Source organism: Platichthys flesus, chromosome 24 (assembly GCF_949316205.1).
Source record: "Platichthys flesus chromosome 24, fPlaFle2.1, whole genome shotgun sequence".
NCBI classification, from domain to species: domain Eukaryota; kingdom Metazoa; phylum Chordata; class Actinopteri; order Pleuronectiformes; family Pleuronectidae; genus Platichthys; species Platichthys flesus.
Genome location: NC_084968.1, coordinates 14,872,374 through 14,892,099, shown reverse-complemented (window position 1 = coordinate 14,892,099; position 19,726 = coordinate 14,872,374). Strand labels below are relative to the sequence as shown.

At 41.6% G+C, this 19,726-nt stretch overlaps 2 protein-coding genes across 2 annotated transcripts; both read left to right on the top strand.

Annotated features, from left to right (window-relative positions):
* Window positions 1–204: 204 nt before the first annotated feature.
* On the top strand, window positions 205–3,908 carry LOC133950320 (uncharacterized). The gene is made up of 4 exons (XM_062384571.1): window positions 205–612; window positions 1,207–1,452; window positions 2,006–2,368; window positions 2,925–3,908. Exons 1-4 carry the CDS (start codon window positions 240–242, stop codon window positions 3,239–3,241), a joined length of 1,299 nt encoding a protein of 432 aa, XP_062240555.1. The 5' UTR covers window positions 205–239; the 3' UTR covers window positions 3,242–3,908.
* Window positions 3,909–16,084: 12,176 nt separating this feature from the next.
* Window positions 16,085–19,646, top strand: LOC133950319 (basement membrane-specific heparan sulfate proteoglycan core protein). Its single transcript, XM_062384570.1, has 5 exons — window positions 16,085–16,161; window positions 17,725–17,760; window positions 17,938–18,204; window positions 18,843–19,112; window positions 19,216–19,646. Exons 1-5 carry the CDS (start codon window positions 16,125–16,127, stop codon window positions 19,644–19,646), a joined length of 1,041 nt encoding a protein of 346 aa, XP_062240554.1. The 5' UTR covers window positions 16,085–16,124.
* The last annotated feature ends 80 nt before the right edge of the window (window positions 19,647–19,726 follow it).

The following is a 19,726-nucleotide window of genomic DNA, read 5'->3' as shown; positions in this document are numbered from 1 at the left end:
TATGCTCAGACTGACATCATCATGATGTCACTGTGATGTCACTGTGATGTCACTATGATGTCACTGTGATGTCAACAAACGATGTCGTCCTTCTGACGTTTCCTCTGTAAAATGAGTCAAAGCCTAAAATGACTCTTTAATCTGGAAACATTACAAATGTTTTCTGGTAATATTATGACCTGATTCCCAAATCAAGAAGTGACTGAGATGGAGTCTCTGCTGATGACTTCACGTCTTTAATGCTCAACTCATTTAAACTATTAGTTTCTGTTTCACTCTTCATGTCACGTTTTTCAGATTCCAACTCGTCAGTGTCTCTCACAGTGAAGCCGGACTCAGTGCAGCACTTCTTTCTTAACCAAATCCGTCTGACCTGTGAGGGAAACTCTGATAGGTGGAGATTGTGGATGTTTACTGGAGACAAAGTAGAATTGTTCGAGTGCGAGTCTCAGGAGACAAGCTTCACATGGAAAATGGATCATCTTCCTTCTGGAGTTTTCTGGTGTGGATCTGGATCAGAGTTCAGCAACGCAGTTAACATCACTGGAGGTTGTAGTTTTTCATTGAATCTATTCACACTGTGCATGTTTCCAACATCCCATAATGTGATTTAAAGGTACAGTAGCTGAAAGTGGGGAGCACTGCCTCCCTTCACTGCTCCTGCAGGAGCTGCACCCCCCACATGTACCAAGATGCATCACATCAAACATGATCTCTGGATGAAATTCACCCTCTTTAATTACACAACCACACGTTCAACAACCAGAATCAGCTGTGAGAGTGTGTCTGTCTGCGTTACACAAGCAGACATCACGTGACTGTGTGGACGCCACAGCCCACAGCGCCACCCAGAGGCTGTTTCCCTCTCTGCACTCAAGAGGGAGGTCTTTTGGTTGGAGAGCAGGACTTATTGATGTCACATTCAGATTTTGTGATGCTCTCACTCTAAACCCTGCGCTCACACTCAACTCTCCCTGCTTGAGCTCAGATGTCCTGCTCTTGAATCCAGGGCTGTGTATTGAAACCAGATGTTTGTCCAGCGCACACACAACGTACAGCTCATGGACGTGAGGAGCAGAATGTGACAAAAAGTGCATTGAATGACTTTGGCTCCACTTTAGCATCTAATATTTAGACTCAAGCTGTTTATATACGAGCTGAATTATCAGGTTGTTCACATTGTTGATGGTTTTTAACTGTTTACAGTTCGAGGTGATGTTGTCCTGGAGAGCCCTGCCCATCCTGTGACTGAGGGACAGTCCGTCACTCTCAGCTGCTTATGGTTCAGAACAAAACTCGATTCCAACATCTCTTTCTACAAAAATGGTGAACTCCTCCAAAGTGATGTCAGAAGGAAACTGGAAATCTCAGCTGTGTCAAAGTCAGATGAAGGTTTCTACAAGTGTGAACATTCAGGAGACTTCTCACCAGAGAGTTGGATGTCAGTAAAATGTGAGTGTGATCAATATGAGGTAGAAAAGGAGTCTCCAGGTTGAGAAGTAGATTCAAAACTTTTCTACTCAGTATTTTCACTGAGACGGTTTCTAAACACCAGGTCCACTTGATCAATACACTTATAAAACTGTTTGTTACCTGGATACCAGCCATCTTTCACTTTTCAGGTCATTTAGAGCCAGAGTCTGTGAAATCATGATGGAGGTGTGGAGCTGGGGTATCGAGGTCCCGCCCATACATGTGCTCGACCAATCACCAGTCAGAGTCAGCTGTCAATCAGGACGTTTCACTGTTTTTATAGCATCAAATAACTAATTAAAACCAAACTGATCAGAAACATGAACACGTGAACAAACTCAAATGAAAGAAACCATAGTGGACATGTACTGCAGGCAGCCACCAGGGGGCGGTGTTATCGTTTGGCTTCACTTTTGGGGGCAGTCATGTCGATGGCTGAATGTGAAGCATCCAGAAATGTCATTGGTTCCAAAATGAACATCTGTAGACAAACATGAAGACGTGTTTCTGTTGTGACGATGTTCTGTTTCAGCTGCTGCACCACCACCTGTCCTCACTGTGTCTCCATCATGGCTGACTCCTGGAGCCTCAGGGACTCTCACCTGTGGGGGGGTTCCACATCCCACTGCAGGATGGAGGTTCTACTGGTACAGAGCGGACCCCATTAGTTTGGATCCAGTCCCAAGATGTAAACAGTCAATTCGATATGGGTGGAGTGATTTGTACTATCCTACGTTCAGTTATGAGCTGCTCCCAGGAAGCGACGGAGGAACTGAACAAAACTCCTCCGTCATCCAAGGCCTGACGGAGTCAGCAGGTTATTCATGTCGAGCTGGAAGAGGAGACCCCGTGTTTTACACTGAGTACAGTGAGACAAAGTGGGTGTGGCCTGTAGGTGAGTTTGTTTCTCTCTCTTGAAGCAGATGTTGTCCCTTCAGTCGGTCAGTTACTTGGGGAACTTTACTTTGGCTGGTTCCTCCAGCTGATTCACTTTTAGAGGTCATAGGTCAAAGGTCAAGACAGATACAGGGTTAGAGAGACAATCTGAAGTTTATATTGATCAGAGAATCATTCCCCAAAATCTAATGTCACATGAAATTATTCTTTGTGTTCATCCTATAGGACTGACCTGAAGTTGATATTATTTATGATCATATGCTCAGACTGACATCATCATGATGTCACTGTGATGTCACTGTGATGTCACTATGATGTCACTGTGATGTCAACAAACGATGTCGTCCTTCTGACGTTTCCTCTGTAAAATGAGTCAAAGCCTAAAATGACTCTTTAATCTGGAAACATTACAAATGTTTTCTGGTAATATTATGACCTGATTCCCAAATCAAGAAGTGACTGAGATGGAGTCTCTGCTGATGACTTCACGTCTTTAATGCTCAACTCATTTAAACTATTAGTTTCTGTTTCACTCTTCATGTCACGTTTTTCAGATTCCAACTCGTCAGTGTCTCTCACAGTGAAGCCGGACTCAGTGCAGCACTTCTTTCTTAACCAAATCCGTCTGACCTGTGAGGGAAACTCTGATAGGTGGAGATTGTGGATGTTTACTGGAGACAAAGTAGAATTGTTCGAGTGCGAGTCTCAGGAGACAAGCTTCACATGGAAAATGGATCATCTTCCTTCTGGAGTTTTCTGGTGTGGATCTGGATCAGAGTTCAGCAACGCAGTTAACATCACTGGAGGTTGTAGTTTTTCATTGAATCTATTCACACTGTGCATGTTTCCAACATCCCATAATGTGATTTAAAGGTACAGTAGCTGAAAGTGGGGAGCACTGCCTCCCTTCACTGCTCCTGCAGGAGCTGCACCCCCCACATGTACCAAGATGCATCACATCAAACATGATCTCTGGATGAAATTCACCCTCTTTAATTACACAACCACACGTTCAACAACCAGAATCAGCTGTGAGAGTGTGTCTGTCTGCGTTACACAAGCAGACATCACGTGACTGTGTGGACGCCACAGCCCACAGCGCCACCCAGAGGCTGTTTCCCTCTCTGCACTCAAGAGGGAGGTCTTTTGGTTGGAGAGCAGGACTTATTGATGTCACATTCAGATTTTGTGATGCTCTCACTCTAAACCCTGCGCTCACACTCAACTCTCCCTGCTTGAGCTCAGATGTCCTGCTCTTGAATCCAGGGCTGTGTATTGAAACCAGATGTTTGTCCAGCGCACACACAACGTACAGCTCATGGACGTGAGGAGCAGAATGTGACAAAAAGTGCATTGAATGACTTTGGCTCCACTTTAGCATCTAATATTTAGACTCAAGCTGTTTATATACGAGCTGAATTATCAGGTTGTTCACATTGTTGATGGTTTTTAACTGTTTACAGTTCGAGGTGATGTTGTCCTGGAGAGCCCTGCCCATCCTGTGACTGAGGGACAGTCCGTCACTCTCAGCTGCTTATGGTTCAGAACAAAACTCGATTCCAACATCTCTTTCTACAAAAATGGTGAACTCCTCCAAAGTGATGTCAGAAGGAAACTGGAAATCTCAGCTGTGTCAAAGTCAGATGAAGGTTTCTACAAGTGTGAACATTCAGGAGACTTCTCACCAGAGAGTTGGATGTCAGTAAAATGTGAGTGTGATCAATATGAGGTAGAAAAGGAGTCTCCAGGTTGAGAAGTAGATTCAAAACTTTTCTACTCAGTATTTTCACTGAGACGGTTTCTAAACACCAGGTCCACTTGATCAATACACTTATAAAACTGTTTGTTACCTGGATACCAGCCATCTTTCACTTTTCAGGTCATTTAGAGCCAGAGTCTGTGAAATCATGATGGAGGTGTGGAGCTGGGGTATCGAGGTCCCGCCCATACATGTGCTCGACCAATCACCAGTCAGAGTCAGCTGTCAATCAGGACGTTTCACTGTTTTTATAGCATCAAATAACTAATTAAAACCAAACTGATCAGAAACATGAACACGTGAACAAACTCAAATGAAAGAAACCATAGTGGACATGTACTGCAGGCAGCCACCAGGGGGCGGTGTTATCGTTTGGCTTCACTTTTGGGGGCAGTCATGTCGATGGCTGAATGTGAAGCATCCAGAAATGTCATTGGTTCCAAAATGAACATCTGTAGACAAACATGAAGACGTGTTTCTGTTGTGACGATGTTCTGTTTCAGCTGCTGCACCACCACCTGTCCTCACTGTGTCTCCATCATGGCTGACTCCTGGAGCCTCAGGGACTCTCACCTGTGGGGGGGTTCCACATCCCACTGCAGGATGGAGGTTCTACTGGTACAGAGCTGACCCCATTAGTTTGGATCAAGCCCCCAGCTGTCTACAGTCAATTCAACATGGTCGGAGGGATATGAACATTCCTAAGTTCAGTTATGAGATGCTCCCAGGAAGCGACGGAGGAACTGAACAAAACTCCTTCATCATCCAAGGCCTGACGGAGTCAGCAGGTTATTCATGTCGAGCTGGAAGAGGAGACCCTGTGTTTTACACTGAGTACAGTAACACAACGTGGGTGTGGTCTGGAGGTGAGTTTGTTTCTTTCTCTTGAAGCAGATGTTGTCCCTTCAGTCGGTCAGTTACTTGGGGAACTTTACTTTGGCTGGTTCCTCCAGGTGATTCACTTTTAGAGGTCATAGGTCAAAGGTCAAGACAGATACAGGGTTAGAGAGACAATCTGAAGTTTATATTGATCAGAGAATCATTCCCCAAAATCTAATGTCACATGAAATTATTCTTTGTGTTCATCCTATAGGACTGACCTGAAGGTGATATTATTTATGATCATATGCTCGGACTGACATCATCATGATGTCACTGTGATGTCACTGTGATGTCACTGTGATGTCAACAAACGATGTCGTCCTTCTGACGTTTCCTCTGTAAAATGAGTCAAAGCCTAAAATGACTCTTTAATCTGGAAACATTACAAATGTATTCTGGTAATATTATGACCTGATTCCCAAAACAAGAAGTGACTGAGATGGAGTCTCTGCTGATGACTTCACGTCTTTAATGCTCAACTCATTTAAACTATTAGTTTCTGTTTCACTCTTCATGTCACGTTTTTCAGATTCCAACTCGTCAGTGTCTCTCACAGTGAAGCCGGACTCAGTGCAGCACTACATCTTTAACGAGACCCATCTGACCTGCGAGGGAAACTCTGATAAGTGGAGATTGTGGCTGTTTACTGGAGACAAAGTAGAATTGTTAGAGTGCAAGTCTCAGGAGACAATCACAAGCTTCACATGGAACATGGATCGTTTTCTTCCTTCTGGAGTTTTCTGGTGTGGATCTGGATCAGAGTTCAGCAACGCAGTCAACATCACTAAAGGTTGTAGTTTTTCATTGAATCTATTCACACTGTCCATGTTACCAACATCCCATAATGTGATTTAAAGGTACAGTAGCTGAAAGTGGGGAGCACTGCCTCCCTTCACTGCTCCTGCAGGAGCTGCACCCCCCACATGTACCAAGGTGCATCACATCAAACATGATCTCTGGAAGAAATTCACCCTCTTTATTTACACAACCACACGTTCAACAACCAGAATCAGCTGTGAGAGTGTGTCTGTCTGCGTTAAACAAGCAGACATCACGTGACTGTGTGGACGCCACAGCCCACAGCGCCACCCGGAGGCTGTTTCCCTCTCCTCTCTTGTTGATGGTTTTTTAACTGTTTACAGTTGGTGTTGTTATCCTGGAGAGCCCTGCCCATCCTGTGACTGAGGGACAGTCCGTTACTCTGAGCTGCTCACTGGGCAGAACAAACCTCGATTCCAACATCTCTTTCTACAAAAATGGTGAACTCCTCCAAAGTGATGTCACAGGGAAACTGGAAATCTCAGCTGTGTCAAAGTCAGATGAAGGTTTCTACAAGTGTGAACATACAGGAGACATCTCAAAGGAGAGTTGGATGTCAGTAAAATGTGAGTGTGATCAATATGAGGTAGAAAAGGAGTCTCCAGGTTGAGAAGTAGATTCAAAACTGGGTTAGGGTTTCAGCTGGAAACTTATTTTACACATATTTTTACAGCTGGAAACTTATTTTACACATATTCAAAGTATTTCTACAACAAAAACCGTTTTTGCTCATGGATCTTTCTTTGCTCCTCACTGCTCCTCGTCTGATCAGTGACTCCTGCAGCACCTCCCTCTGCGTCTCCTGTGCTGCTGGTCGTTGGGCTGGTTGGAGGCTTCACACTGATTCTCCTCCTCTCGCTGCTGCTGATGTGTTGGTGCAGGAATTCAAAGAGTGAGAGCTGCTCTGGTTCATTTCATTTAAATCAAACTCATTCAAACTATTGTCACGATAGTCATGGAGCAGAGGTTGAAAAATAAAATCATGTAACGTGATCATTATTGTCTTTTCCACAGATCTGTGTTGTGACAGGTTGGTTCCACTCTCTCTTGTTTCATCTTCAACAAAACATCAATACTTTACTTTTTCTGTTTCATTCACTTGTGATTGTTTGACTGTTTCAGGCTCAGCCAGTCTCTGAGAACCAATCAGAGCTCAGACCCAACTGTCCACCACGATGAAATCCAGCTGCCAGTGTACTCGTCTCTTCTCCACGGTCAGCCGTCCTTCTCCTCCTGAATGCCTTCACAGATATTTCTAACTTGATGCTTTTCAGAAGAACCTAGTCACAAAGTTTCAATTACATTTCATTTGATTTGATTTTTTATTGACTCGTAGGTGACGACTGCATCTATGACTCAATCAGAGGAGACACGGAGGAAGGTACAGTGTAAAATGTGTCTCCTGCAGAGAAGTCCTCAATGAAAAACCTTTTGGTTTCAGGTGGACGGGCAGAGGAGGACAGAAATGTCCAACACAAAGTCATGACATCAATACACACGCGTGGTTTTCCAACATCTCATTTTAGTCACATGGTCAAAAGACAGACATTTGGACTTTTCAGTTGAGTCTGAAGCAGAGTTACAGGTGGAAGGTTCCTCAGACCCGGATCCAGACCAATGCACCAGAATGTAGTCTGACCCGGATCAAACTGAACCAGGGATCGGTTTTGCTGCGTCCACATAATGTTTGAACAACAAGGACGTTCATTTGCATTGGACCACGTGTGGAGCACCTGAAGCTGGTGAAGCTGGTTGAGATAGAGATATTAGAGTGGCAACGAGATCAACTACATGAATCAAACAGTGGTTCTCCACCTTCTCAAGTCGTTTCTGTCTGATCTTCACAGGAACCCGAGGTGATCCAGAGGAGACGTCTGACTACGTTAATGAAAATCCACATTCAGCTTCAGGTACAAATATTAACAACTGGCTGTTCAGCTACTGGCTCATGTGCATCTGAAATAAACCTCAACTGAAACTCCATCATATCATTATTAAATACTTCTTGTACGATAAGTATGCAGTTCAATTGGTGTCTCACATTTCAAATCCTTTGTGTAAAACTATGAACGGCCTTGATCCTGTTGTGGTGTTGAAGTATCAAGTGTGTACTTTATTAATTTATAGTTATTGTCTCTTTGTTTCAGGAGGACTATGAATGGTGCGTCCTCCAGAAAACAAGAGCATGAAAATCAACATTCATCCTGAAACACCTTCACATGTTAGACTCACCTGTTTTAAAACAGCTCATTGGAAAGAACGACTTGATCTGGATTGAATTTCAGTATAAATGAAAAATAAATGTTGTGATATTTGCTTTTGTGTTTACGTTCAATATTTCAATTGGCTGATATGGGCCTTTTAAGATATGCACCTATATGAAAAGGTTTATTTTTACAGGATAAACAATGTGCATCATGATTATATTTTACATTTAAACTTTTTTGTCTTAATTCAAGTTCTATATATTCTGTCTTATATGTGTTTTCTTTCTATTTATCTTTATTTCTTCATGAATATTATTTTACCTAAACTTTATTGCAATTTTATATAGAAGTGATGTTTTTTACTCCTTGATATCGGTATCTGCATTGGCCCCTAAAAAAAGTTTATTCTGTATATTTTTGCCACAGTCATGCAACAAAAGTTTGAATACAACCTTTGATGTTTTCCATTCGTACGTATAAATATGTCTTTGTTATTATTCACCAATGACTCAATGGAGGACGATGTCAGAAAGGATATCGTCTGTCTGTGGTTATGTTCCATATACAGTCTGTGGTTATGTTCCATGTAAAGTCTGTGGTTATGTTCCATATACAGTCTGTGGTTATGTTCCATATGCAGTCTGTGGTTATGTGTGATTATTTCCATGGCTCATAATTCTCTGTTTGATGAAAACACTCGTCTGCAGACAGTTTAGCTTTTTGTTTTGAAATGTGATGAACTGTAACAGATTATAATTCAAACACATAATTTGATGTGTTCTTTCTTTTATCTTTATTAAACTTTGAAATCCCAGCTGGACTCTGATGATATGTCCTGTTTTATTTTGAAATCCCTCACCTTACGTGTCCTCAGTGTGACTTCCTGTCTGAGTGGGAGCTGGTTCCCTTCTGGTCCACCAGTGTCTCCTCAGCCAGTTGCTCATGTCTGCAGTGGTCAGCTGGTCTCTGCCCAGTGAAGCTCTGCAGCTGATGGATGTTTCCTCCACATGACGTCTCTGCTCTGACGATGACTCCGGCTTTCAAGTGAAGACAAGAAGGTTTGTGTTTTATTGAGGCAGGAAACTCTTCTGTTGAACATTTAAACCTTTGTCTCAGTGGGAAGACTTTTCTCCCACCTGCAGGTCTCATCATCAGCCACATGGGGGCGCTGCAGCTTTTGATTTGATCTCTGAATTCTCTTTTGCAATAATCTCATCAAACTCTGATGAGAAAGAAATGTATTTGGGACGTTTAACCAGAAACTTTATCATTGTCAAGTTCTGTGTGTTTTCGTGACCACATCTCTGCCCAAACTTGAAAAAACTGCTTGATCAACCATAGAAGGGTGCAAAGGACAACTCAATTCTTCTTATTCTTCCATTTTTTATTTTCTTGATGTTTGATTCTTTCAGTGGACAGAAGTAAATCAAGGAATCGAATAGAATGAATTGGTTAATAACCTTTAAAAAACAGAAAAAGACATGCATTAGTCTCAAATAAATGAATAAACCAGCAAACATTTTCCTCTCAAAATGACCCCAGTTCCTTAGTTCTTAAACAAGTTCAGAATTAACAAACAATTCCAATTAACCTAGACTCTGAGTTACATAAAGTGTCATCATAATTAATTAACCCCATCTAAAGTTTTCAACAAAGTTCAAATTAGCATGCTAAGGTTATTCAACTTATAACTGTAATTTAATAATAATAATTATATGTATAAATAAATGTATATTAATAATAATAATTAACAACAGTCGTGGAGAAGCATGATCTTACTGCACCATCCAGATCAAAGCTGTTCTTTCCTACCAGTTGCGTCTTTCAGATTGATCAGGGGCTGTGGTCATTCCTTCTTCCCAGGAGCAAGTGCTAAGACTAGCTGACTGCATCCAAACATTTTGTGCCATGCATTCCCAGTGGGTGCGCAGGCAAATATGGTCCCCTTTAAGAGTTCCTGTTGGGCTTGGGTTCCACCACCATCTCTTGTGTGGTCGCCCTCTGCAGGTTTGTATGTGCTCTTGAAATGAATTGGGGTCTGACACAACACCTCCCATTTGACCTCCTGGTCCTTCAACCCAAGGAGGTCACACCAGCTGCACAATGTCCTGGATTCAGTTGTTCCATCTTCAATTTTGTTGCTGCTCTTCAACTGGAAGCAAGACAACTATCCGTCTGACATCCCTGTGAAGAATTGTCGCAGGTATTTTTGATGATGGTTTTTTCACCTTTTGCGTGACTTTCACCGTGGAGACTGGGTAGCTGGGGAAGGTTCTGACATGCACATCCCTCACAATTCCTTTTTTGTCAGTGTTGACATCAACAACTCTGCCAAGCCTGAACTGACCTCTCAGGGTGTTCTGGTCAGCTATCCAGACAACATCGCCAATAGCCACATTCCTGTGTGCTGTGTGCCACTTGGTCCTGACAAACAGGTTTGGTCCCGCTAACTGGCTCCATTTCCTCCAAAACCGGTCAACTTCTGTTTGGATGGCTCTTAGTCTCTTGTAAGAGTAGCCTTCAAAGTCAAAGATCCCTGGATCTCCGCTGGGTCCAGCTCTTCCAAGCAGAAGTGAATTTGGGCTGATGTATTCTACACAGTCCTCTCGGCTCTGAGTCCTGGCATCAATAGGTCTTTCATTGGCGAGGTTGGAAGCCATATAAAGGAAGGTTTGAAACTTCGCCAACAAGTCACTCGCTCGCGGGCATTCAGGATGTACGTCAGGTAAATGTAAAAAAAAAAGGCGCCTTCAAATTAAAATAAATGTTGTTTTCTTTGCATGTTCACTTATTTACGTTGACCTCACGCGGGCCGGTCACAGACAGCCAAAGGGCCGGATGCGGCCCGGGGGCCGTACAATGCCCAGGTCTGGGTTGGACTGTCGCTGACATGATAAGTGCTGTCAACGCATTTAGAGCTGAGATGAACCTTTTCTCTTATTTACAGAGAAACAAAGGGCTGCACTTTCCCTCCGTACAGTCAGTGTGGATATAATGGTGTTTGCCTTTTCGGGTCAACCTGTCACTGTGAATCAGCCTTTTCTGACATGAACTTCCTCAAGAACAAACACACAACACGACTTGCTTCATGTCGCCACACAGAGGGAGAGTGGGGGGGGTCTTCCCGGCATGAGTCGACCTTATTCGTGGCACCTGTTGCACTTGTGTCCGTCCTGGGAGAGGGATCCTCACATGTGGCTCTCTCTGAGGCTTCTATGTATTTGTACCTGTTAAAAGGTTTTAAGTAGTTTGTCCTGACTCTTGCTGAGGGTGAAGGACAGAGGGTGTCACCCCTGTTAAAGCCCATGAGACGAATTGTAACTTGTGAATATGGGCTATACAAGTAAAATTTGATTGATTGACTGATTGATATTCCTATATATTTATATATATGTATTTCTACTGTTTTTATAATATATATACAGTTTATATTTTGATTGCACTATCCACTCCAGCAGCACAAGAACACTTTACTACTGGACACTGACACAATAACATCATTGCATTCCATTCCTGTATCTATAAATATGCTCTCCGTATGCGATGTATGTGATTTATGTGATTTTTGTATATATGTCAGTGATGTGTTAAGTGTACAAGCTACTGGATGATCTGAATTTCCCACGGGATTAATAAAGTATCCATCTATCCATCTATCTTACTGATGCACATCTGCAAGACTCACTCAGAACTGCAGTATGAAATGATTCACTGTGATTTAGAACAAAATGCTACAAATGTGCTTATTCATACAAAACTGTCTAGAAAGATATCAACAGAAATTTCAGACCTGTGATACCTCTGACTTTCAAATGTTGAAACAGAATAACAGAAATAGATGTTGCATGTTTTAATATATATGTTTCCTACCATCATTGTTGTGGAAATCATTGTTAATAATAATTGTGAAGTATACTTAATATTGACGTGACCAGACAGTCTCTTCACATATACTGATGGTTTTATCTTCCCTGCTCACTTGTATTTCAGCCACTGGAGGGCGCTCTGTTGGTTTCCTCTCTGTTGATGTGTGAGGCAGCTCACTGTGCTTCAGTGGCTGTTTGCATGTGAGTGCACGTGATGCATGTTTATTATCACTGGAGGATGTTGAGGTGGTTTCTCCTTCCTTTTGGAAGAAGCTCCGTGTTTCTCCTGCTCAGTTCTTAGATCATTCAACGTCTGTGTGTTGTCTTTTGTTTCTTTGTGTTTTAATTACACACAAATGTAAATTGAAAACTTGAAACCTGATAGTTAGAAATATTGTTGTGAAATAAACCCAGTGACAGTGCTGAGCTCTTCTGGTTATTGCTCCACACATGTGTCGTCTCTGTCGTGGTTCTGTCGACTCACCAGATGAAGACATCGGACTTTGAGAGCAGGACGAGCTTCATCTGGAAAGAACTGAAAGGTGGAAACATCTGGTTCAGGATCTCCAGCCTGAAGCTGTGTGATGCTGGGAGATACCAGAGCAAGAGACAGCTCCACAGTGGAGCTGTGTGTGTGTGTCCAGTCAAACCAGTGTTTCTACACTTAGAAAGGCTTTGCTCTGGTTCTAGAACCTTCAACCTCCCTGTAGCTCACATGTTGTAGAGAACGACCTGAACTTTGTTCCTAGTTCCAGTTGATCCAGAACCCGATCCGATCCAGCTGGACTCCGGCCACTTTAATGCTGGTCTGAGGGAGATTCAGTCTGATCTGTTTGGGCCCTGAAACTTCAGGGTGGTGATTCTAGTCAGGTTAATGTGTTTTACTTTTCACAGGAAAACCATGTTAATCATTTAATAACAATCACAACATTAGAAAAAGGACATTTCAAAAGATCTGATCTGTGATGTTTCTTTTTGTCACTTCAGTGTCACCTGCTAAGCTAAGCTAAGCCAGGTCAAGCTAAGCTAAGCTAAGCTAGGTTAAGGTAAGCTAAGCTAAGCTCGGTTAACCACGTCCGTCAGTCGAGCACTAGGGGGCGGGACTATTTCCCATCTGGATTATGGAGAAAACACACAGATCATCATCGTTTCACCTTCGAGGTCGAGTTTCTGTCGTGATGGAGGATTTTAACGACTGGTGTAATGTGTCCAAGACTAAAGACACGATAATCCACTTCAGGAAGTAGCCTCCACCGATTCCCTCTGTTTTTAATTCACGTCGGAGCTGTTGAAGTTGTCCGTCAAATTTCTGGGAACAACAATCGACAACAAACTCTCATTTGAAGCCGACACTGATCCTGTTTGTTTAAAGGTCCCCCAGCGATAAACGTCCATCACCAGGGGAGAAGGTTTCATGTGGATTCTGCTCACAGATCTATAGAACCTAACCAAGATGAAAGACTTTGAGACGTAAGAACTCATTCGTCCCTGCGACCGTCGGCCTCATTAAAGCGTCATGTGATCTACACGCCCTTATGTACATGTGTGTTGTGTGTATAGAATTATTACTTTCCTTTATTCTCTGCTGGCTGTAACACAAACAGACTCTTGGGGATAATAAAGTTGATCTTGAGCTGCTGCTTCACTCTATTTCATGTGACGTCATTATCTCGTTTCTCTGACGTCCAGCAGGTTGTTGGTTTGATTCCCCTGATCTCTTACTTTTCCTCTGTGTGTGAAATCAATCCACTTTTATTCTGCACTTTCACCTTTTTGACATTTATTTAAAAAGGCCTTAAATCCATGAGGCCATAAACACACACAGAACCAGTAACGCACAGTATTTCCCATGAAATATGAAGCTGGCATCTGCATTTCTATAGAAGCACATTTCTTTATTTCTTCACGACTTTTCATATTCATGATTTGTTTCAATGAGGTTTCTGGGGTTTATTTACTTGAATATTCTTTGTACTGGTGATGAAGTGTTTGTGACCAGTTTATGATTTGACCTGTTTATTATACTTTTATGATTCATTCATATATCAATGTGTAGAGGGGAGCTCTGACTGTGTCGTCCCACTGAACTGAAACACAACTGAACCAAATGCAATGAGACAATGTCCAGCTGACTCCAGTTTATTAACCCATTAAACATGGAACCTTAGACATCACCCCCCCCTCCCCCCATTCATTAAGCCAAATTTCATTTAATTTTTTTAACTTGAACATAATAAAACAAACAGCAAGTTTAACTTTGACATATTTTTCCATCTGTGTATAAACAGGTTGAAGTCTTTCAGTGTGAAGCTCGTTCAAATGGTGTTGATATGTTTTCTTAAAGACTTTCTACTTTTTACCAAACAGACACCACCAGAAATCCTGTTTTTATTTCCACGTCATCTTCTGAATTGAATTTTGACTTCTAGCTGCATATTTGAATGTCGTACACAAAGCTCTCCTGGAAGTAGTTTGCTGCTGTAGAAAGATACGATCAGGTGTTCGTGCATTGAGGAGGAAGTGGAGCTGGATTTCATCATCTGAATGTGACTCAGCGTCTACTCAACTTCTTCAAACCAGGTTCTGCTGTGACTGAGCAGGAGTCAGAATCTTATCACACGTCTCCAGGCATCAAAAGGCTTTTTACATTTAACTACACTTCTATTTGTAGTTTGGGTAAAAGTGAATGTGATGAATTCAAACTACTGCTGCACATGGTTCTTGTTCTGTTCTTCTTCACACTGTGATTGAAGGTGATCTCCAGCATTTCACACATCATAGATACATGCTCTTTAAAAGACTGCATGTTAAGCAGCAGTCTTCATGCAGAGCATCTGGAGTCAGAGGACGGATCCTGAGAAGACTCAATAAAGTGATATATTATCTTCTGATCTCCATGAAGACGTCTCTACCTCCACCAGGAGCTCATGTTCTCACCCATGTCCATTGTTGTGTTTGTTGGTTTATCAGCAGGACTACACAAAAACTACTGAACCAATATCCACAGAACTTGACAGAAGGATGGAACCAAGAACCCGATGAGTTTGGTGCAGAAACAGACAAAGGGACAGGAAGTTGTTCACTTTGTTTAAAATGAACATGTTGGACTTTTCCACCAGTTTCCCAGTGAAAGATTCCATTTAGAGAACTGGTATATTAGTGTGTGCAGATTGATTGAACTGGAGAGTCGGGGCTCGGCGGAGGAACTCAGAGGGAAATTCTACATCTTGTGTCATTCTAGTGTTTATGAATTAATTCAACACACAAATATCAGATTATTTACTTGCCTGTAAATCAGTGATAATATAAACGTCTTTGGAATTAGAATTAGAATTAAAGGACACATGTTGAATGTGTTTTAACATCTGATTGCATGTTTCCTATCACGTTGTTTCCTGTCATCAAAATGTCACAACATGAAATGATCATAATCTACAAAGACATTTGACACTGAAGACATATTTGAGGAAATACTACATTTTCTTTTTTACTGCATTAAATTTTCATCATTGCTTTCCCCATTAGATATATAGATACTTTATTAATCCCATGGGAAATTTATGTCATCCAGTAGCTTATACACTTATACACTTAACCGATACATACATAAAACAAATATACATAATACAGATACTGGTACATGAATGGGTCTGACCCTATGGTACAGAATGCAATGATGTGATTGTGTCAGTGTCTAGAATGAAAGTGTTCTTGTGCTGCTGGAGTGGATAGTACAAACAGATATATATATTAATATAAAAACAAAAACAAAACAACAAAAAAAAAAATATATATAAAAATATATGAATATATAACAGTATTTAAGTGGTAAAAGTTAAATCTCTGTGCATGGGGAGTAAAGGGATGAACAGTGGGTTGGTATATGATGAGATGAGAGTATTTCAGATATCATGTCTATCATATATCATATATATCATATCATTCAAAATGTCCAGTAACTATCAGGAGGACAGTTGTGTCTGGTGCAGGGACGTGTGCTGGTTTCTATCACGGTGGCTCCACAGCAACAGAAACGTGTTAAAGTACAAGCAGCCTCAGAGGGGGGGGGGGGGGGGGGGGGGGAGGTTCCAGTGCAGAAGGAAACTGACCCAGGAAACAGAAGAGCACCAACACCTCCCTCTCTCATGTTGATAAGAGATGTGCTCCACTGATCCTCCACCTGTCTTGAAGTGTGTTTGAGTGGAGCTGCTGGATGGGACCATGGGGCTCTCTCTGCTCCGTGTGCTCTCCTTATTCTGTGAGTATCAGGAACTTTTATTCTATCAATGCAAAGTGTTATCAAAAATGAATAACAGTTATTTAGCTATCGATTAAGGATAGTAAAATTAATTAGAAATGATACGTTATTCATTAAGAATAGCTAAATAACTAATGAAAACAGTAAAATTATCAATTAAGAATAATAAAACCTGTAATTATTACATATTACCCTGGTTACAGGGACCAACAAGTCAATCTTTAATTATCAGTCTCAAGTTTTAAAAGTTAAATTAATAATCTCAATATTTAATATTAATGATTATATAATAAACTGAGGGGATTTATCTATGTATGTGTGTGTTGTCGTGTGTGTGTGTGTTTGTGTGTGTGGGTGTGTGTGTTTGTGTGTGTGTGTGTGGGTGTGTGTGTGTTTGTGTGTGTGGGTGTGTGTGTGTGTTGTCGTGTGTGTGTGTGTGTGTGTGTGTATGTGTGTGTGTGTGTGTTTGTGTGTGTGGGTGTGTGTGTGTGTGTGCGTGTGTTGTGTGTAGGTGTGTGGGGGTGTGTGTGTTGTCGTGTGTGTGTGTGTTTGTGTGTGTGGGTGTGTGTGTTGTCGTGTGTGTGTTTGTGTGTTGTCGTGTGTGTGTGTGTGTGTGTGTGTGTCTGTGAGTGTGGGTGTGTGTGGTTGTGTGTGTGTGGGGGTTTGTGTGTGTGTGGGTGTGGGTGTGTGTGTGTAAGAAAGAGAAGGGGGAGGGGCAATGGAGTAATGACTTGGTCACATGGTTTCGTAATCTGGCCGAATTCAAGTCGATGTTACGAAATTCAAAATGGAGGTTTTACGACCTCAGCGGTCCCATGAGGCCGAAGACAAAATGGCGGTAGGTCACATGGGTTACACAAAGGATGTTTTCAGACAAAGAGATTCAGAAAAGCTCTGGAAACATCGACTTCACCACACAGTGCAATGATCTTTTGAAAGTCTCTGTAAACTTGGTCGGACGGTCACAGTGAAAACGTTCGACACAGCAACGGCTGAAATGTCTTTATCTATTTGCAGAGGTAACCAGACGCATGTATTCTGTTATATGAACTTTAATAACTTTTATTTGAGACTAAATTGTGATTGTTGGAGAACCGTTAGAAAGTGGAAACTATATTTTCTTTACATTTATTATTTGATCAAATTTTATACCTGATTCATTGATTTATTTGCCAAAGGATAATTTGAAATAAGAAAAGTTGATTTAGAAACAAATCAAACATTGTGATGATCTCATGGAATTATAGACTTTAAAGTTACAGGCTGTGAATATTGTCCTGATGATTATCAGAGAAACAATCATCTGATCCACATGAATTCAAATAAATGGATCAAACTCAGTAGATCACTGATATTTAACTTCTTTGATTCATTGAGTTATTGATTCTCAAGACATTTCATACTTTTGTACAATTTCTTTGATGGGTAGTTTTAATACTACTGCTCATACTCTCTTTTACAATATAACAGTACTTACTAACAGACTTATTACTAGAGTCTGTACTGTGTTAGATTATTTACCAGGGTTATTAATGTCTGATGAGATACCACTGTTTCTTTCAGTGCTGAATACACTCCTCTCCTGTGGACTCACTGAAGGTGAGTCAGCTCTTTTCTTTATTGATCTCTATCTTTATTAATATGTATATTTCATCCCATTTTTCTTCCTGTGTGTTGTTACTAAGATTAGTGAGTATATGAATGAACTGAAAACTTATAGAACAAAACTCTGGTTGGTATTTCCTCTAACTATGTTCTGTTTGTGCGGGGGGGTAGATGCTGAGCTGACCTTTGAACCCAACTCAACCACTCTATATTCTGGGGAGCACGTTAATCTCACGTGTCACATTCGAGAAGCAAGTGTCAGTGAGTGGAGTTATGAGTTCAAGTGGAACGACAAACCACTGGTCCCCATCACTCCCAGTAACGTCCTCAGGATTCCAGAGCTAACGCCCGACGGGAACGGGGATTATCAGTGCATCGCTCACCACAACAGATCAGAAGAGAGCAGACAGAGCAACAGGGCCACTCTCTTTGTGTCAGGTGAGATATCCAGAGTCATTGTCCCCGCTGGGAGCTTCACCCACAGACATGTGGAGACACAGGACAAAGAGACACCAGTAAAGACCTTCACAGTAACTGGGACAGTAGAAACATGAAGCTTGTTGTCCACATGGTGTGGACAGCCGGACAAATCCAGGTTTCTTCTTCTGAATAAATGGGTTGATTTCTAAATAATTATATAAATATTAAAGGTTGTTATTTTAATGTATATATACAACATATTGAACACAAAAAATAAATAATGAATTGATCTCAAATTAATTATGAAAATATAGATTTTTGCTATTTTAATGGATTTATAATTCATACACTGAATTATTTAAATTGATTCCTAATGGAAGTATTATTTTATCCATGTATACTATTTACCTACATGTACAGAATAAAAAAATTATGATGAATTGATTCCTAATCAACATTGAAAATATATATTTTTTAAATCTTCTTTAATAAATTTATACTACTACAGATGTAAAGATTAATAATGACTTGTCTCCTAATTAATGATGAAGATATAATTTTTTGCTAATTTAATAGATGCTTCACTACATGAACTGAGTTTCATAAAGTAATAAGAAGGATCCTAATTAAAGATGTGAATATTCTTTCCTGAGCAGCACACAGACCCAGAGCCACAGTGAGAGCATCCAGGACGTCCATCCCAGTGGGCGGCTCTCTGACTCTGACCTGTTCTGTGGAGCAGTCTGCTGGTTGGAGCTACGACTGGTTCACACGTTCCCCAGACGCTGAGGAAACCGCCATCGCAACAAATCCTGTGCACAACTCTCTGAGCATCTCACAGGGAGGCAGCTACTGGTGCAGGGGGAGAAGGACTCACTCAGATTTCTTCTCAGAGAAGAGTCACGTGCATCACATCGACAGAACCTGTGAGTAGCAGGCTTTCATGACTGGCTACGATGAAACAGAACCAGTCAGCAGCAACATTAACCAGTTCTCTCTGTTGGTTTTATATTTGTGTTGAATGTTCAGTGTCCAACAGAAGCTTTGTCGTGCTGCAACACAACTGGACTCAGATATTCAGCGGTGAGACGATCTCTGTCAGGTGTGAGATCCAGGGAGGAGGAGACACCCAGTGGGAATATGAATGGAGGACAACAAGCTCCCACCAACCAGTCACTGGTCCAAACACAGCTCCCACACACAGTGAATACAGGCTGGGCCCTGCCTCTGTTTTCCACAGTGGAGAGTACTGGTGTAAGGCCAGAGCGGACTGGTATTCCTCAACAGAGTGGAGTGAGGCCTTCCAGCTGAGAGTAACACGTACGTCCAATCATCTTTCACAACCTCCACGAGGACGTTACGTCTTCACCTCTTTCTATTGGTTGTTCTTAGCAGGACCAGTAAAAACTACTAAACCAATTTCTGCCCAATCCCCAGTTAGCATCTGGGTGTGGACCTGAACTGGTCCACATGTAAACCAGCTAATGTGGCCCAACTACCTTAAAACCAACCTGGGTCTTTCTGGCACACATCAGGTGCT